Source organism: Myotis lucifugus, unplaced genomic scaffold (assembly GCF_000147115.1).
Source record: "Myotis lucifugus unplaced genomic scaffold, Myoluc2.0 scaffold_413, whole genome shotgun sequence".
In the NCBI taxonomy this organism is placed as follows: domain Eukaryota; kingdom Metazoa; phylum Chordata; class Mammalia; order Chiroptera; family Vespertilionidae; genus Myotis; species Myotis lucifugus.
In genome coordinates, this window is record NW_005871461.1 from 151,854 (window position 1) to 168,677 (window position 16,824).

A 16,824-nucleotide genomic window follows, 5' to 3' on the forward strand; every position below is an offset into this window, starting at 1 on the left:
TCTAACTTGCCGTGGACCGGCTGTTAGCGACTCCCAGTACACCCACACACCCCGGGAGGGCCGGGCCCCCGTGGATACTTCGGACAGCTTCCTGCTCTTTTCTGGCCTCAGTTTCCACGTCTCTCCACCTTGAAGCGGCTGGCCTTTGAGAAGCCAACTCCCCCCCCCACCCCCACCCCCACCCACGGATTGGCCCCCTATTCCAGGGGCCCTAACCAAGATAGGGTCCCGCTGCCCATCGGTCGGGGTGGTGTCGCCCAGCAGGGAGGGGGCTGGTGCACGCGACTGGCCTCCAGGATGCGAGACAGCGCGGCCGGCCGACGCCGCAGCCTGGGTGCCTCCTAGGCGAACGCCGAGCGGGCCGCCCCCGAGCGCGCCTCGGCCACCCCCGCGTCCGGACGCGCGCCCGGCCTCCCTTCAACCACATGTGTCTCCGCTGCGGCCCCTATTGGCCGCTCCTAGTACACGGTCCCCGCCTGGGGCCTCAGACCTGGTCTTTGCTGTCTTTACCACCATTGAGTAAACGCCCACCATGTGCTAGTGCCTGACTCCTCTGTGGGTAAATGTAAGGATTCCTGGCCCCCGAGGCTGCTGGTGACCAGTCTTGCCTGAATGTATAGAGCAGGGGTCCTCAAACTACGGCCCGCGGGCCACATGCAAATACAAATATTGTATTTGTTCCCGTTTTGTTTTTTTACTTCAAAATAAGATATGTGCAGTGTGCATAGGAATTTGTTCATAGTTTTTTTTTAAACTATAGTCCGGCCCTCCAACGGTCTGAGGGACAGTGAACTGGCCCCCTGTTTAAAAAGTTTGAGGACCCCTGGTATAGAGCTGTGCCGCCTGCCTCCCAGACATGCCCTTCCCAGGCTGGGCGGCTGGCCAGGGTCCCCTCCAACTCCCCCTCACACCCCTCTCCTGGCGCTTACTGCGGATGTTGGTTGAATCCCGGGAAGCTCCCAGCCACTCCGCTTTTTCTGCTCTGTGGCCCGGGGCAAGCTAATTCCCTTCTGTGTCTTGTTTCTTTATCTGTGAAATGGATGTTGTGACCATTAGCAGGTAGGATTCCAAGGCTCGTGAAGGGAGGTAGCACTTGTACCAGGACACCCGGAGCCCTGCTTACTCCAGGGCCAGGCGGGGCGCCCCGAGTGCCAGCAATGCCCTGTGGTCAGCGTCGAGTGCCGAACAGCTGCCACCACGAGTCCCCAGAGTGAGAGAAGTCGGTGTAGGATGTTGGATCTGAACCTAGAGCTACCCTGGCCCAGCGTCTGGGGTTTGACTACTACACCTTCCCCTCTTACAGGCTCCCGAGAGGGGCCCGCCTCAGTGCTGGTCTTGTTTTCCACGTGGGAAAAACAGGTCCCCGGTCTCAGTGTCCTGCCCTTGGCCCCACAGCATGGCAGGGTCTCTCTACTGCAGTGGCAGGAGGTGCCCAGAGGCACTTGGGAGGTGGGATCATCACCAGATCGGGGCACAAGCTGGTCTCCCAAGTAAGTCCCAGTGGCCATGGGGGTTTGGCGGGAGCCCCTTTGGCTGAGAGGAGCAGCTGCTTCAAGAAGCCAGGAAGGCCCTAGCCCGATTGGCTCAGTGGATAGAGCGTCGGCCTGCGGGACTGAAGGGTCACAGGTTCGATTCTGGCCAAGGGCACATGCCTGGGTTGCGGGCTCGATCCCCAGTAGGGGGCGTGCAGGAGGCAGCTGATCAATGATTCTCTCTCATCATTGATGTTTCTCTCTCTCTCTCTCCCTCTTCCTTCCTCTCTGAAATCAATAAAAATATATTTAAAAAGGAAAAAAAGAAGCCAGGAAGCTGGGGGCTAGGAGAGAAGTGTGTGTGGCCACATAGCAGACACAGTAAGCCCTCCACATGACATTTCAGAATGATCCCCCCACCCCAGTTTCTTCTACCAGACATTCATCCCTCGTCTGCAAAGCAGGCAACCCTGGTCTGTGCCATGTACCTGCCCTGTGACCTGGGCCAAGCCCCTTCCCTCGAACCTCGGCTCTCCCTGTGAGGTGGGCTGACCCTCCAGCCCGCGGGGCCGTTGGAGAATCAGATGACATCACGTAATGGTTGGCCAACGGCAGCGCGCCTCACAACCACAGCAAACATTCCACGCGGACTTCTTGGTGCCAGGGGTGCCAGGGAAAGGGATGATTCAGAACAACCACCCCCCCCAGGGGAGGAGTTAGGGTTGGGGGAGGATCAGATGGTGGGAAGGAAAGAGAATGTAGTCAGAAAACAAAGCAAGCTTTGTTTTATTGCCGCCTTTGTTTTTATCTTGTTATTTAACCTATTTTGAATTTCAAATAACATTCAAAGGGCAGTATTGAGATTTTTATGCTTGGAGGTGGCAGCAAAGTTATAAAAAAAAAAAAAGTTGAGGCTCGGATCTAGGTGTTCTTGTTAAAGACTATTATCAGCGTTTGCCAGCTGAAGTCCCAGGCACCTGGAGGTAAGTGACTTGCCCAAGGTCGCATGGTGAGGCCACGGAACCCCCCACCCACCCTCACTCGGAAGGGAGCAAGGGGTGATCTTTCAGCATGAAGGTTATCCTGTGGCACAAAGATCTCCTGATGAAACCGGTATTGGTTTAGCACTTGCCACGTGCAGAGACCAAGGTGGGTGCTGGGAAGGAGGAAGGCAGGAAAATCCAGACAGGTGCCCCACCCTCCGCGTGCGCTGCCAATCTGGGGAGAGACAAGACTGGGCTCCGGGAGCCCGTCAAAGGCTCTGTGAGTCAGAGGCTCCGAGTTCAAGTCTCGACTGGCTCTCTTCATGTGACCTTGAGCAAGCTTGGCCTTCTCTGAGCCACAGGAAGACGGAGGTCAAACCAGAGGCCCATAGGTGTCCTTCAGCCGGCACTTTCTAAGATACTAGAAGGGATAGAGTTCAGACAAGATTGGGGCTGTGGTGCCATCAGGAGGGGAGGCAGTGGGCAAGGGATAATAGCTTTTGGTGCCAGCTGAGCCTTTTCTAAACTCGTTCCCTGATGACAAGGCTCCTACATCACTGTGACAAACTATGACAAAGTCCTTTCCTGCCAGCCTTCCCAGAGCCTGGGAGGCAGGAGACATCTGGAAAAAGCCACTTTTGACCACAGGATCCTTTTCTCAGGAAGCACCTTGAAGGCGGAGGGTCCTTCGGAACCTCTGCGTGGGCTGTTTACACAGCCATTCACAAAGGCTTTGGCGGGCACCCCTCCCTCCTGGCCACTCGGACTGGCAGACAATTTAACCTACAGAGAAGGGGGGGACTTGCTCAACCCGCCCACAGGAGGCAGTGTAGCTTGGGGTTCAGGGGATCTGGATTGAGGGGATCCTGCTTCACCATTTCCTCCTGTGTAGCCTCAGGCAAGTCCCTTCACTTCTTTGGCTTCGTTTCTCCCCTCTAATATCGTGCTCCCTGGGGGCTGTTGTGTGAGTTAAATGAGTGATGAACATGTCATGGGCACTTAGTAGGTGCTTCATCAATGGGCCCTGTGTAATGACCACACACAGTGGAGGTGTACAGCCCTGTGAGTTTTTGTGCTCCCAGTCAACACCTGCTCAAAGGCAACCCCAACTCTGATGTCTGCCCCAGGTGTCCAGTTTTGCCTGCTCTTCCGTTTCCTGTCCATGGACTCACACCGTGTGTCCTCCTCTGTGAGGGTCAGCACTTTGTGGGTGCTCCCCACCCCTGTTGTCCTGTTGTCGGCTGTCAGCGTGTTCTCTTTGGCGGTTCTTATTTGGCCCCAGGGACCCCAGGCCTCCCATCACCTTTCTGTCTTTCTCTCAGGTCTCCAGCTGGGCGGAAGAGGGGCTGTCCACAAGGCGTGCCTACCCTGACCTTGGACAGAACATCAACAGCTGATTCCACGGGGCCAGGAGCCAGGCCTCAGGGAGAGACCGGCCATGGGCCCCCCACAGCCTCAGCATTTGGGGGCAGCACCTTAGGAAAACACGAGCAGCCTCCGTCCACCCTTTACACCGAGAAGAAGGGAACTGCCACGGACCCACCGCCTGTCCCGGGCCCCAGCTGGGCATGGACCAGCACCTGTGACCTGCCAGAGCTGATGCCGGGCCCCCAGGGGGCCAGAGGAGGCCCCACCATGAGCCTGGGCAAGCTCTCACCCGTGGGCTGGGTGTCCAGCTCGCACGGGAAGAGGCGGCTGACTGCAGACATGATCAGCCCCCCACTCGGGGACTTCCGGCACACCATGCACGTGGGCCGAGGCGGGGACGTCTTTGGCGACACCTCCTTCCTCAGCAACCACGGGGGCGGCTCCGGGGGCACCCACCGTTCACCCCGCAGCTTCCTGGCGAAGAAGCTGCAGCAGGTGCGCCGGGTGGGCGCCCTGCCCCGGCGGATAGCTTCCCCGCCGTCGGCCTCGCCTGCTCCGCCCGCCGTCTCCCCCATCATCAAGAACGCCATCTCCCTGCCCCAGCTCAACCAGGCCGCCTACGACAGCCTCGACAGCCTCGTGGTGAGCAAGCTCAGCTTCAACAGCAGCCCCGCCGGCTCCGCGGACGGCCACTCCAGTTACGGTGAGCGCCTGGGTGATTTGCCCGTTTTTCCGACGCCGAGGCCCAGAGGGTTGAATGGTTCAATCAAGCCTCCAAGTGAGCTCTTTTCCCCATCGCAGTGTGGTCTCACCATGGAGGTCAGGCCCAAACCCCAGACCGTGGAGGGGGAGGGGTCAGAGGGTGGGAACCAGCCCTCTCCCCAAAATACACAGACAAATCCGGACAACCACTCACATGGACAGACGCCAGAGGCCCTTCCTGCTTGGTGGGGAGGGAGAGGCAGATGCTGTCTTGGTGCCACTGGGCAGCTCACCTGGGAACCAGGGTTCTGGTTCCTGCTGCCACCTAGTGGCCGTTCCCTGCCCCGCAGCCTTGCCCCACCACCAGCGGTTGCCTCCAGGGCTCCCGCTGTGGGTCTCTGCTCAGAACCCCACTGAGGGCTGGAGCCAGGGGCTGGACTTCCCGCGGCATCCGTTGAGTCTGTGACTTCTAGGCAGTCAGACCCTGGCTGCCCACATTCTGTGGGCCCACCTTCAGCATCAGCCACACGCCAGGAGAGCAGGGGCACGGCCGAGGTCACCATGGGAACTGAGACTGAGGGAGATCTGAGCTTCAGGCTGGGTTCTGCCGCCTCTGACTGTGGCCCCGGGCAAGCCCTTCCCCTCTGAGCCTCACTCTCTTCACCTGCAAAATGGGAATGAGGATCGTGTCCGTTGTCAGCTTCCAGGATCACATAAGAGACTACTGGGTTCCCTGTATTGGAAAGATGGGAGGAAGTGAGTCCAGAGCGGGGAGACTTTCTAGAGAGGGTGCATAGCAAGCAGGGTGGCTCCTGGCTCTCCCCTCCCCGGGTGCTGGTCAGGGACCCCAGCCCTGACCCCGCTTCCCATTTCCCTTCTAGGTCTGGACTCTGGGTTCTGCACCATCTCCCGCGTGGCTCGCCCGGAAAAGCCTCGTGACCGAGACCATGACAGTGCCTTCCCCTCCGAACCTGAGCTTCGCCGCTCTGACTCCCTCCAGTCCTTCCGCCTGGACCTCGACCTTGGGCCGTCTCTCCTCAGTGAGCTGCTGGGGGTCATGAGCCTCTCAGAAGGCTCTGCAGCCGAGACTCCAGCCCCAGCCCCTGCCTCAAGCCCCCCAGCCCCTGCTGCCAACCCCCCAGCCCCTGCCTCAAGCCCCCCAGCCCCTGCCTCAAGCCCCCCAGCCTCAAGCCCTCCACCCCGTGGACGCTGCCCCAATGGGGTAACTGCTGGGTTTGGCCCAGTGGCGGAGGCGAGGGCCAGCCCCGTGGGGGAGTGTCCCCGTGCACCTGCTGACATGGCCCCTGGCAGGCACTGGGGAGCCGGCTGGAGTGGCAGCCGGGGCAGCCGCCACTACACTGAGATGGATGCTCGGCAGGAGCTGGTGAAGGTGCTGCCCCAGGGGCGGGCCTCTTGGGAGAGCCTGGATGAAGAGTGGGGGGCACCCCAGGCAGGCAGCCGGGCCCCTGTGCCCAGCACGGTGCAAGCCAACACCTTCGAGTTCGCCGATGCTGAGGAGGACGATGAGGTCAAGGTGTGAGCAGCTGAGCGTGGGTTCGGGACTCCGCCCAGCCTCCGGCCACTCACTGCCCTGAAGAGCCCAGGTGCAGAGCTCGCCCTCACCTGTCACCTGGGTCCTGCTGATGATGGATGGAGAACCCACACTGCCCCCAAACCCTCCACGCCTCTGCTGGACAGACATGGGAGGGAGGCCAGTTCTGGGACCTGGGTGTTCCCGAGGACCCTGCCGGGCTGACCTGCTTCCCCCCACTGCCGCTCTGGACCCGGTGGCCCTGCCTCCGGCCCCGCCCCCACCGGCTGGAGGGCCAGCCTCACAGAGCCGCCTTTGTGTGGGGAAGCTGTCCTTGCTGGTGGGGGGTCGGGAGCATACCACACAGGGCCTCTGTCTCCTCCCAAAGGGGCCGCCTGCCCAGCTCATCCTGGAGCTTCCCCAACGTGCCCACCCCAAACCCCCCTTGTCCCAGGAGCCTCGAGGTAAAATCAGGTGTGACCCCACCTTCTTGTGCACCCCAGACCTGCCTCCGGGTCCCGATTAAAAAGGCTTTTTGAGACGCGGTGTCCTGCGCGATGTTTGGGACCTGGGAGTACGGTGTCGGCTCCACCTGCTTCCATGCCCTCAGCATTGGGTTTGGAAGCCAAAGACCCCTCAGGGCCCCCAGCGCACGCAGGGGCCGAGAGGGTAATGAGTAACCAGGCTGGAAGGAATGTTCCCGAGATAAGAGGCCCAGGTGGGAGCCCTTATCTGCAGTTCCGGGAACAGCCCCTGGCCCAGGTGCCTGGATCAGTCCCTGCCTCTAATCCCACGGGGCAGCTTGGCACTTGCCCTGGTGATAACGGGGGGGGGGGGGCAGGCGGGAGTGGGTGCTCAGAGGTGTTCGGAAGGGTGTCCCAACTCCGGCGTGGCAGTCCTATGCCCTTGTGCCTCAGTTTCCTCCTCTGTATCATGAAAATGCATGGGGAACACTAACCAGTTTCTGCCACAGAAAGACGGGATAAAGGTGGATTCTTTTTTTCTTTCTTTTTTTTGATTTTTTTTTTTTTTTTAGAGAGAGGAAGGGAGAGGGAGAGAAACATCCAATCGGCTGCCTCTTGCACGCCCCCTATGGGGGATTGAGCCTGCAACTGGGCATGTGCCCTGAACCAGTGACCGCCTGGGTCATACCACTGAGCCACACCAGCTGGACAAAGGTGGATTCTTAAATTGGCCTTAGCCTTGGGGGAGGAGAGGGGTCAGAGGGCAGGGAGTGCAGGCGGGGAGCCAGGACCCAGGGGCTGCTGGGCCCGTGTGACTGGGAAGGAGCTCAGGAGAGGAAGTCGGTGCGAGGGCCCTGTTGTTCCCGTGAGCGCCGCCCACGCAGTCAGGCTTGGAGGAGGAGATGTTGAACCCACCCAGCACTCAGGGAGCTCAGGTGGCTGTGGCCCAGCCTGTCGGGAAAGGCCAACTGGTGCCTGTCTGGCAGCTTCACCTTGAATCTGTCACTCTCGAAGGTCACGGTGAACTGCAGGGGAGGACAGGTGTCAGGGAGGCAGGAGGAACCCTGGGAATGGGCCAAGACAGGGCCCGGTGGCTCAAGCACGGTCTAGCCCAGGGCTCCCTACCATCTGGGCTCTCCCTTTGGCATTGTCCTCAGGCCCCTTTCCCCTTTGACCTCACCTTGACCTCTGACCCTGGGCTGAAGCACAAGTGATCTTCCCATTGCTCCTGCCCCCAGTTGTTGCCCTCCAATGAGTTGCAGACAATGGTGGGTTGAAATGCAGGTCCAGCTTCTCTGTCTCCTGGGGCAGATTAATCATAAAGCTGCAGGAGATGGGGGGCGGGGGGGGGCGGTGCGCAGAGGGAGACGGGTAAAGATTAGAGGCCAGCCCTAACTGGTTTGGCTCAGTGGATAGAGCATCGGCCTGCAGACTCAAGGGTCCCAGGTTCGATTCCGGTCAAGGGCATGTACCTTGGTTGCGGGCACATATCGAGTAGGGGGTGTGCAGGAGGCAGCTGACCGATGTTTCTCTCTCATCGATGTTTCTAACTCTCTAACCCTCTCCCTTCCTCTCTGTAAAAAATCAATAAAATATATTTATAAAAAAAAAAAAAGATTAGGGGCCAGCCCTGGATAACACAGCTTGCGTTGCAGGATCTTAGTAAACCACAAGCTGGAAGAGTCACCGAAGAAAGTTGTTTATTGAGGTCTGTGCCTTAAAACAAGGGAGGTGACACCTCGGTCCGACTGGGCACAGGACTACGGTACGGACGGGTAACTGGCAGGAACGGTGTCAGCAGCTGAGAGTGTCCGTCGTGGGGGAGAGAATTGTCCTTGCTACTGAAGACCCATCAAGTTTGACCATAGACAGTTGTCAACCAAGGCGGGAGCTCCCTGTCCCTAGAAGTATGCGATCAGGGTTGTGTGACTCCTGGGGGCAGTCACTACAGAAGCCTGGGTTACACCTTCAGAGTCCCTGGGGGTGGGAGGTCTCAGGCCAGCGGTATCCCACTTTCCTGCACCTGGAGGGACCCAAGTAGGAGAAAGGGGTGCGTTTTCTCTTGGCTCCTTCCCTGTGCACCTGCCTGTCCCCTCCCCAACCAAAAGGTGATGGTGGTCAGTTCCAAGAAATGCTGACGTTGTTCTACACACACAGGAGCCTCGTGCTGAGCTGTAACCGTCCAGGTGGATAAACATCTGCTTGTAATGGAGAGGATGTGAACGCAGCCACTTGGCGCCCCCTGGTGGCTGCCTCTGGTTTAACGTGGCGAAAGGCTGGCCTGCCCCTCAGCTGGGTAAAGAGAGTGGGTCCTGGGGTTTAGCTTTCAGTAGAGGCACCTGGCCCACAGGGGCAGCGCATCCACCTTCAAGCTGGTTGGGAGAATTCGAGACCATGTGCGTGAAGCCGCACGCATAGCCAGGGCCTGGCACAGACTCAGCAAACTGAGGGGCGACCTTCATTATGGTTACTTCCTGTGAGCCAGGCTCAGGGGGTGCAGCTGCACAGTAGGGATGCTGTGGGATTGTACAGGCCCAGCATCCCTGTCTCCCCTCAACAAAGTCTGAGGCCCGGAGAGAGACTGGGAGGCAAAGCTGGGGTGGGGTGTGGGTGGTCCAGGTCTAGTGCCCGCTTTGTCCCTAACTGGCTGAGTGACCTGAGGCCAGCTGTGCCCCTTTCTGGTCCTCGGTTGCCCCATCCTATATAATGAAAAGGTAATATGCAAATTAACCCTCACGCCCTCACAAGATGGCTGCCTACGACCAGGCTGGCAGGGAGGTTAGTGAGGGACGACCAAACGACTGAACAGCAGGCTGCGTGGGGCGACCAGGCCAGCGGGCGGGGGGGGGGGGCAGTTAGGGGCAACCAGGCAGGCAGGTGAGCGATTAGGAACCAGTGGTCCAGGATTGTGAGAGGGATGTCTGACTGCCGGCAGTCGGACATCCCCCAAGGGGTCCCGATTGGAGAGGATGCAGGCTGGGCTGAGGGGACCCCCGCCCCCTGCACGAATTTCGTGCACCAGGCCTCTATTCTATAAAAGAGACTTGGCCTAGATCAGGGGTGGGCAAACTTTTTGACTCAAGGGCCACAATGGGTTCTTAAACTGGACCGGAGGGCCGGAACAAAAGCATGGATGGAGTGTTTGTGTGAACTAATATAAATTCAAAGTAAACATCATTACATAAAAGGGTACGGTCTTTTTTTTTTTTTTTTAGTTTTATTCATTTCAAACGGGCCGAATCCGGCCCTCGGGCCGTAGTTTGCCCACGACTGGCCTAGATGGTCTTTGGAGAGGGAGGAAAGAGAGGGGACGGATGAGATGAGCAGGAGAAGAAGAAAGTCGGGAAAGTGTCTGGGCCCAAAGGTCCTACCTGAGAGGCAGAGAGCATCCCTCCCGTCCTGGAACCTCCATCACACCACACTCTCATCCCACCTGTACTGGCTTGAATGGGTTTCCCAAAAATCAGGTCCAGGTGGGCCCTGTGAATGGAGCCTATTTGGAAATTGGGTCTTTGCTGATGTAAGCAGGTTAAGATCAAGTGTGATTGGCTAGGCTGGGCCCTAAATCCAATAGGACTGTTGACCTTATAAAAGGAGGGAAATTTGGAGCCAGAAACACAGGCGGAGGAGAAAGCCACGTGAAGACGGAGGCAGAGACTGAGAGCTTAGCCACAAGCCAAGGACGCCCCCACCAGAAGCTGGAAGAGATCAGAAAGGGTCCCCCTCTAGAGACCTCAGGGCGAGTGCGGCCCTGCCCACACCTCCACGTCAGATCTCCGGCCTCCAAAACTGTAAAAGAAGACATTTGTTATGGCCGACACGGAAACTGACACACCACCCAGTGCTCAGAAGGGGTGGTCTGCGATCCAAGTCCCCAAACACAGGGTTCTGCAGCTCAGAGAGGGCAGTGACTCATCCAAGGCCACACCGCAAGCTAAGGCACCGCCAGGTTTGAAATCAAAGGATCAGGAGCCTCACTGTTCCTCCACTCACCCCTGCGATTGACAGATTATAACCTTGGACAATGTAATCTCCAAGCCTCCGTTTCTTCATCTTTATAAAGCTCAATAGGTGTTAGCAGTTATTATTGTCACTGCTATTAATATGACTGATGAGCAGCCCTAGCCGGGTAGCTCAGTTGGTTAGAGCATCGTCCTGATATGCCAAGGTTGCCGGTTCGGTCCCCTGTCAGGGCACAAAAAAGGAGCAACCAATGAATGCATAAATGAATAAATAAGTGGAACAACAAATCTCTCTCTCTCTCTCTCTCTCTCTCTCTCTCTCTTTCTCTTTCTCTCTCTCTCCCTACCCCCAAATAAATAAATAAAATTTAAAAAAATAAAATGAAAAAATGTATTACTCGCTCTAGCTGGTTTGGCTCAGTGGATAGAGCGTTGCCTGCTGACTGAAGGGTCCCAGGTTTGATTCCGGTCAAGGGCACATGCCCGGGTTGCAGGCTTGGTCCCCAGTAGGGGCAGCCAATCAATGATTCTCTCTCATCATTGATGTTTCTATCTCTCTCTCCCTCTCCCTTCTGCTCTGAAATCAATAAAAATATATTTTAAAAAGAAATGTATTACTGCCAAAACCGGTTTGGCTCAGTGGATGGAGCGTCGGCCTGCGGACTGAAGGGTCCCAGGTTCGATTCCGGTCAGGGGCATGTACCTGGGTTGTGGGCACATCCCCAGTGGGAGATGTGCAGGAGGCAGCTGATCGATATTTCTGTCTCTCTATCTCTCTCTCTTCCTCTCTGTAAAAAATCAATAAAATATATTTTTTTTTAAAAAAGAAATGTATTACTGATAAGCACACTAAGGCTGGAGAGGGGAAGAGACAGGCTGAGCGCGGTGGTGGAGGAAGCAGGGAGCCTGGGTGCTGAAGGGCTAGGAGACCATCTGCCCAACTTCCTCACTATCTGGACGGGGCAACTGAGGCCTGGAGAGAGACAGTGAGACTTTCCCCTCGCAACCCCCTCCCCATCCCCATTCAGGTGAAGGCATGGATGGCGGAGAAGCCAGCATCCTCACCGACATGGCAGCGGCTCCCAAAGGCCGCTCGCAGTGCCTGGAGGCCTGGGCTCAGGGTCTCACCTCCCGGTCCAGCTTATCTCCTGGAATATTACACATTAACTCCCCCAAGGCCATAAATGGGGACTTCGGTCCCCTCTTCCCAGGTCCCCAGAACAAGCAGCCAGAAGGCTCCTCACCGGGCCCAGCACCCCCCAGCCCAGCCTCCTGCCTCGTCCAGGAGCCGAGGATGCGGGACAGAGCGGGACTGGGTGTCAGGAGCCAGTCACACACGCTGTGAGCTTGGCAGGCCCCCCCGAGTCCCTGAGCCCTGAGTCCTCGTCCTCACACAGAGCTACAGAGCTACTCGCTTTGTAAGATACTCTATGTTGCTCGTTTTCTATGACGTCAAAATTCACTTTAAAGTCTTTTGTTCTGTTTTCTCCCCTTACCCCATGACTTTTCTAATTGTACATGGAAGTTTTTTAAAATGTTTTTATTGATTCTGTTAGAGAGAGGAAGGGGGGGGGAGAGAGAGAAACATCAATAGGCTCCCTCCTGCACCCCCCTACTGGGGATCAAGCCCACAACCCGGGCATGTGCCCTGACCAGGAATAGAACCAGCAGCCTCCTGGTGCATAGGACGACACTCCACCACCAGAGCCACACCGGCCGGGGCTGCACATGTAAGTTTTACAAGCAATGCCCAGTGGCCCTGGCCAGTGTGGCTCAGTGGATAGAGCGTCAGCCTGCAGACTGACGGGTCTTGGGTTCGATTCCGGTTAAGAGCACATGCCCAGGTTGCGAGCTCAATCCCCAGTAGGAGGGCGTGCAGGGAGCAGCCAATCAATGATTCTCTCATCATTGATGTTTCTATCTCTCTCTCCCTCTCCCTTCCTCTCTGAAATCAATAAAAATATATTTAAAAATAAATAAAATAAAAGCAATACCCAGTGGATGTAAACACACACACACACACACACACACACACACACCTAGAAATATCTACAACAAAGTGTTAAAAAGTGGAGAAGGGAGTGAGAGGGCTGAGGCTGGGGTTGCCAGGGCTTTACGTGCTTGGCTCTCTACTTCTATTCCTGTTTTTTTTAACTTCTATTGCTTATCGACATGCTCACCACAGGCAGTAAGAGCCATTAATTAAGAAGAAAAACAGCGCTGATCACCCCACCGTCAGGAAAAACCTGCTTACGCTGCTGGCATTGGTGGTTTTCTGTAGATTGATATCCTGGACCCCCCTGTAGCTGAGCCTCCTTCATTCAGCAAACGTGAACGCCCACAAATCTATATTTCAGAGCTATATGTTCACGGCACCTTCCAAGGCCTTGACTTATTCAACCCGTTTCCTTCTGCTCAATACCTACATTAATCCTAAATGTCTGCTATTAAATCAGCTGCTGCATTAAATCTATTTGCACAGAAAGGTTGGCTGCATCGTGACAACTTATTCAGGGCGGGTTCCCACTCGAGAGCCGTGGTTTGGCGAGCCGGAGCCTTTTCCATTGGAGCTGGCGGCGGCCCTGGGCGGTGCCGGGAGGCTGGCCCACTCAGGGCCCTCCTGTGCCAGGAGCTGCAGGGTGGCTCGCTGCCCGGTGCTTACACAGGACGCCACCTGCAGTCCCCTGCCCCCCCACCCCCACCCAAGGGAGAGCGGTTTCCTCGTTTTCTCCACAAGGAAATGAATTCCTTCTCGGCCTTTCTCCCAGGGCCACGGGGAAGCCCAAGCAAGATAAGGAGCGTTCAAATACTTTATACACAGAAACTCTCCGACCAACAGAAACTACACCTTGTAAAGCTGGTCTTTTTCTGATTATAAGAGTAATTCTAGCTCACTGGAGAAGGTTTTGGACCGCGCACAAAGTGAAAAAACTTAGAAGTTCACTTGTTTTCGAAAATATGTTTAAAGACAAGGGACACATTTCTGAATTGTGTACTTTTCTGTGTGTAAGTTTTACATCAATGAATGGTATTTAGGAAGAAAGGAAGGAAGGAAGAAAGGGGCAGAGAGAGAGAGAGAGAGAGAGAGAGAGAGAGAGAGAGAGAGAGAGAAAGGGAGGGAGAGAGGGAGGGAGAGAGGGAGGGAGGGAGGGAGGGAGGAAGGAAGGAAGGAAGGAAGGAAGGGAGGATGGAAATCATCTAGCCCTGGCCGGCGTGGCTCAGTGGTTGAGCGTCGACCTATGAACCAGGAGGTCACAGTTTGATTCCTGGTCAGGGCACATGCCTGGGTTGCAGGCTTGATCCTCAGTAGGGAGTGTGCAGTGGGCAGCCAATCCATGATTCTCTCTCATCATTGATATTTCTATCTCTCTCTCCCGCTCCCTTCCTCTCTGAAATCAATAAAAATACTTTTTAAAAAAAAAAAAATAAAGAAAATCACCTACCCTCACATCTCCAACCCTATTCTCTTAGTCATGCCTAATGCCTACCTCTGAACCATGTACAGCACTTTCTCCAGCCCTCATCACAACAAGCTCAACACATTCTCAAGGTGGTCTTTATTATGACTCCATTTCTCAGATGGGGAACAGAGGTTCCCAGGACATATACACTAGTAAGTAGCAGGTCTTGCCTTGTCTACCAACCCATTGCTCAGATGACTATCAAGGCAGGTAGCACTACCCTCACTTAGTGAAAGGACCTTAAGCCTTTTGGGTAGTGGCAGCCTCTGAGATGCCCCCTGGTGTTCACACCCTTGTATGACTGGCTCCCCTTGAGTGTGGCTGAACTCAATGACTCTATTCTAACAGAATACCAGAATATGGCAGAAGTGATGGGATGACCCTTCTGAGATTAGGCGGTGAAAAGTCTCTCTCTCTCTCTTTCTCTCTCTCTCTCTCTCTCTCTCTCTCTCTCTCTCTCTCGAGGAAGCAAGCCATGTCATGAGTAGTGCTATGAAGAGGTCCATGTGCCAAGGAACTGATGTCTCCAGCCAATTGCCAATGAAAACCTGAGGCCTGCCAGCAGCCATGTGAGTGAACCTGAGGCCTGCCAACAGCCATGTGAGTGAACTTGGCAATGGATCGCCCACACGTAAGCCTTGGGGTGACTGGTGTAGCCAACACCATGATTGCAGCCTTATGGAGACTCTGAGCCAGAAGACACCCAGCTAAGTCCCACCTGGATTGCTAACCCACAGAAACTGCGAGAAACATGTTTCTTATTTTAAGTCCCTATGTTCTGGTTTGTTTGTTACACAGCAGCAAATAACTAACACACTTTGCAAAGCAATTGTTATCGGAAGCTTGGTGGGAGAAATAATATTCATGAAGACCTCTTGACTATGTGCAATCTGGGCATTTCCTTAGACATTCCACTATATTGATCTTTTTAAAGAACCAACTATTGGTTTTATTTCCTTCCTTTATGCTCATTAACTTTTTCTCTTAGTGTTCCATTTATTTTATTGCTCTTTTTCTAGTTTCTCAAGCTGAATGTTTTGTTCATTCATTTTTCCTCTTCACTATTTTCTAATAAATGCATTTAAGGCTATAAAGTTTCCTCTGACTGCCACCTTGGCCACTTCTGATAGGTTTGGGGATGTTCTAATCAGTGTTCCAAATGTTACCCTTGAATCAAGCCAGATGATCAAAAAATTGTTCTCAGAACATAATAAGTGCTTAATAAATCAATATTAACTAGCAAAAATAATAGTATTAATAGTCTTTGGGGGAAAGTTGGAAAATTAAAAATCAATAATACAGGATTGCCTAAGCTAACTATGCTATGAAAATATGAATGAACTATTATGCAGCCATCAAAAAATCACATTTTGGGGACCCTATACAGGTAGTTCAGTTGGTTGGAGCATCGTCCTGATACACCAAGGTTGTGGGTTCGATCTCTGGTCAGGTCCCATGCACTAGGCAACCAATGAATGAGTAGATAAGTGGAACAACAAATCAGTGTTTCTCTTTCTTTCCCTTCCTCTCTCTCTTTAAAAAAAATCAATAAATAATACAATTTTTAGTCACATTTTTTGCCCTCCATGGTCGTGTTGCTTGCTCATGGTACAGTGTAAAGTGAATAAAGCAGCTACAGAAGCAGGACTTCATGCTGGGCCCTCACTGACTGTCCAGGAGCCGCCAGGCTGCACTAAGAGGCAATGGTGAGGAGCAGCCGTAACAAAGCTGCTGGCATGAAAGCCTCTGGGTGCCAGGAAAGGCATCCCCTAGCTGGCCACACAGGTCTCCCTCGTGTAACACAGACACGTATGACTTTATTCAAATGCATGGGTGTGAGGGCCACCGTAGTAAAAAAGTATAAAATATAGGCAGACACGCCTTAAAGCAGCCGTGGGCAAACTACGGCCTGCGGGCCGGATCCGGCCCGTTTGAAATGAATAAAACTAAAAAAAAAAAAAAGACCATACCCTTTTATGTAATGATGTTTACTTTGAATTTATATTAGTTCACACAAACACTCCATCCATGCTTTTGTTCCGGCCCTCCGGTCCAGTTTAAGAACCCATTGTGGCCCTCGAGTCAAAAAGTTTGCCCACCCCTGCCTTAAAGAGACCAAGTCCAGCAGGGGAGACAAGCGTGGGCACAGGAATCAACTAGAAAACAATTCCCTGCACCCAGTGGACGGCTTCAGAGAGCGCCAGGCTCCCAGGGCAGGAGGGAGGCCTCGAGTGGACGAAATCGGACCGGAATCTTGGCTCCTCCAGGCACCAGCTGGGGGACCTCGGGCTCAGTTGGTTAACCTCTCTGAGTCCGTCTCCTCCTGCTTCCACTGAGAACAGTGAATGTTGTGAGGGCTGAGGGAGATCAGGCCTGGCCTTTGGTCACTGGTTAACGGATACTATTTGTTGTCACTATCAGGAGCCCCTGTCCCCCTGTGCTGGCTGGGAGGGAGGCAGTACCCCCACCCAGCACTGCATCTGAGCCCTCAGGCCTGTGGCATGTTCTTCTCACAACCTCCCACGATGACTTTCTTGTGCCTGAGGTACTTCTGCGTTTGGGGGCCTCCCGACATTCAAAACTATTTATATATTCTACATACACGTATACGCACACACACGTATGTACTTATATTTTACACCTGCACCGAATGAATATGTTATGGTTACATATTAGCACATTTTCTTCAACCTCGAAGTTCAGTTCATTTCCTTCTTCCGATTTTATGAGACCTTAGAACACTTCCGTGGCCCCTAAAGTGTCCTGGGTCCCAGGTGTTGTGCCCACCCGCTGTGCCTAGTGGGTACGTCAGGCTGTGGTTTCTGGTCTCTGCTGCCCACTGGCCTCCTGCTGTTGGGGGACTTTGGTCCTGAGGTCTCTC

General features: G+C 54.7%; 2 protein-coding genes across 2 annotated transcripts; one reads left to right on the top strand and one right to left on the bottom strand.

The window, feature by feature from the left end:
* Nucleotides 1–2,479: 2,479 nt before the first annotated feature.
* Nucleotides 2,480–6,597, top strand: CDC42EP1 (CDC42 effector protein 1). The gene is made up of 2 exons (XM_023743787.1): nucleotides 2,480–4,526; nucleotides 5,407–6,597. The coding sequence occupies exons 1-2, from the start codon at nucleotides 4,055–4,057 to the stop codon at nucleotides 6,063–6,065; spliced, it is 1,131 nt and encodes a 376-aa protein (XP_023599555.1). The 5' UTR covers nucleotides 2,480–4,054; the 3' UTR covers nucleotides 6,066–6,597.
* Nucleotides 6,598–7,404: 807 nt separating this feature from the next.
* On the bottom strand, nucleotides 7,405–8,024 carry LGALS2 (galectin 2). The gene is given in 3 exon segments (XM_014467744.2): nucleotides 7,405–7,545; nucleotides 7,701–7,789; nucleotides 7,792–8,024. Coding segments are annotated over 3 exon segments (279 nt in total). The 5' UTR covers nucleotides 7,841–8,024.
* Between the last annotated feature and the right edge of the window lie 8,800 nt (nucleotides 8,025–16,824).

What these genes read in the sequence shown, in the direction of transcription:
- CDC42EP1 (XM_023743787.1), top strand. Translation starts at nt 4,055, where the DNA reads ATGCCGGGCCCCCAGGGGGCCAGAGGAGGCCCCACCATGAGCCTGGGC. An exon ending in GGACGGCCACTCCAGTTACG is followed by an intron (nt 4,527 to 5,406) that starts GTGAGCGCCTGG and finishes TTTCCCTTCTAG; the next exon opens with GTCTGGACTCTGGGTTCTGC.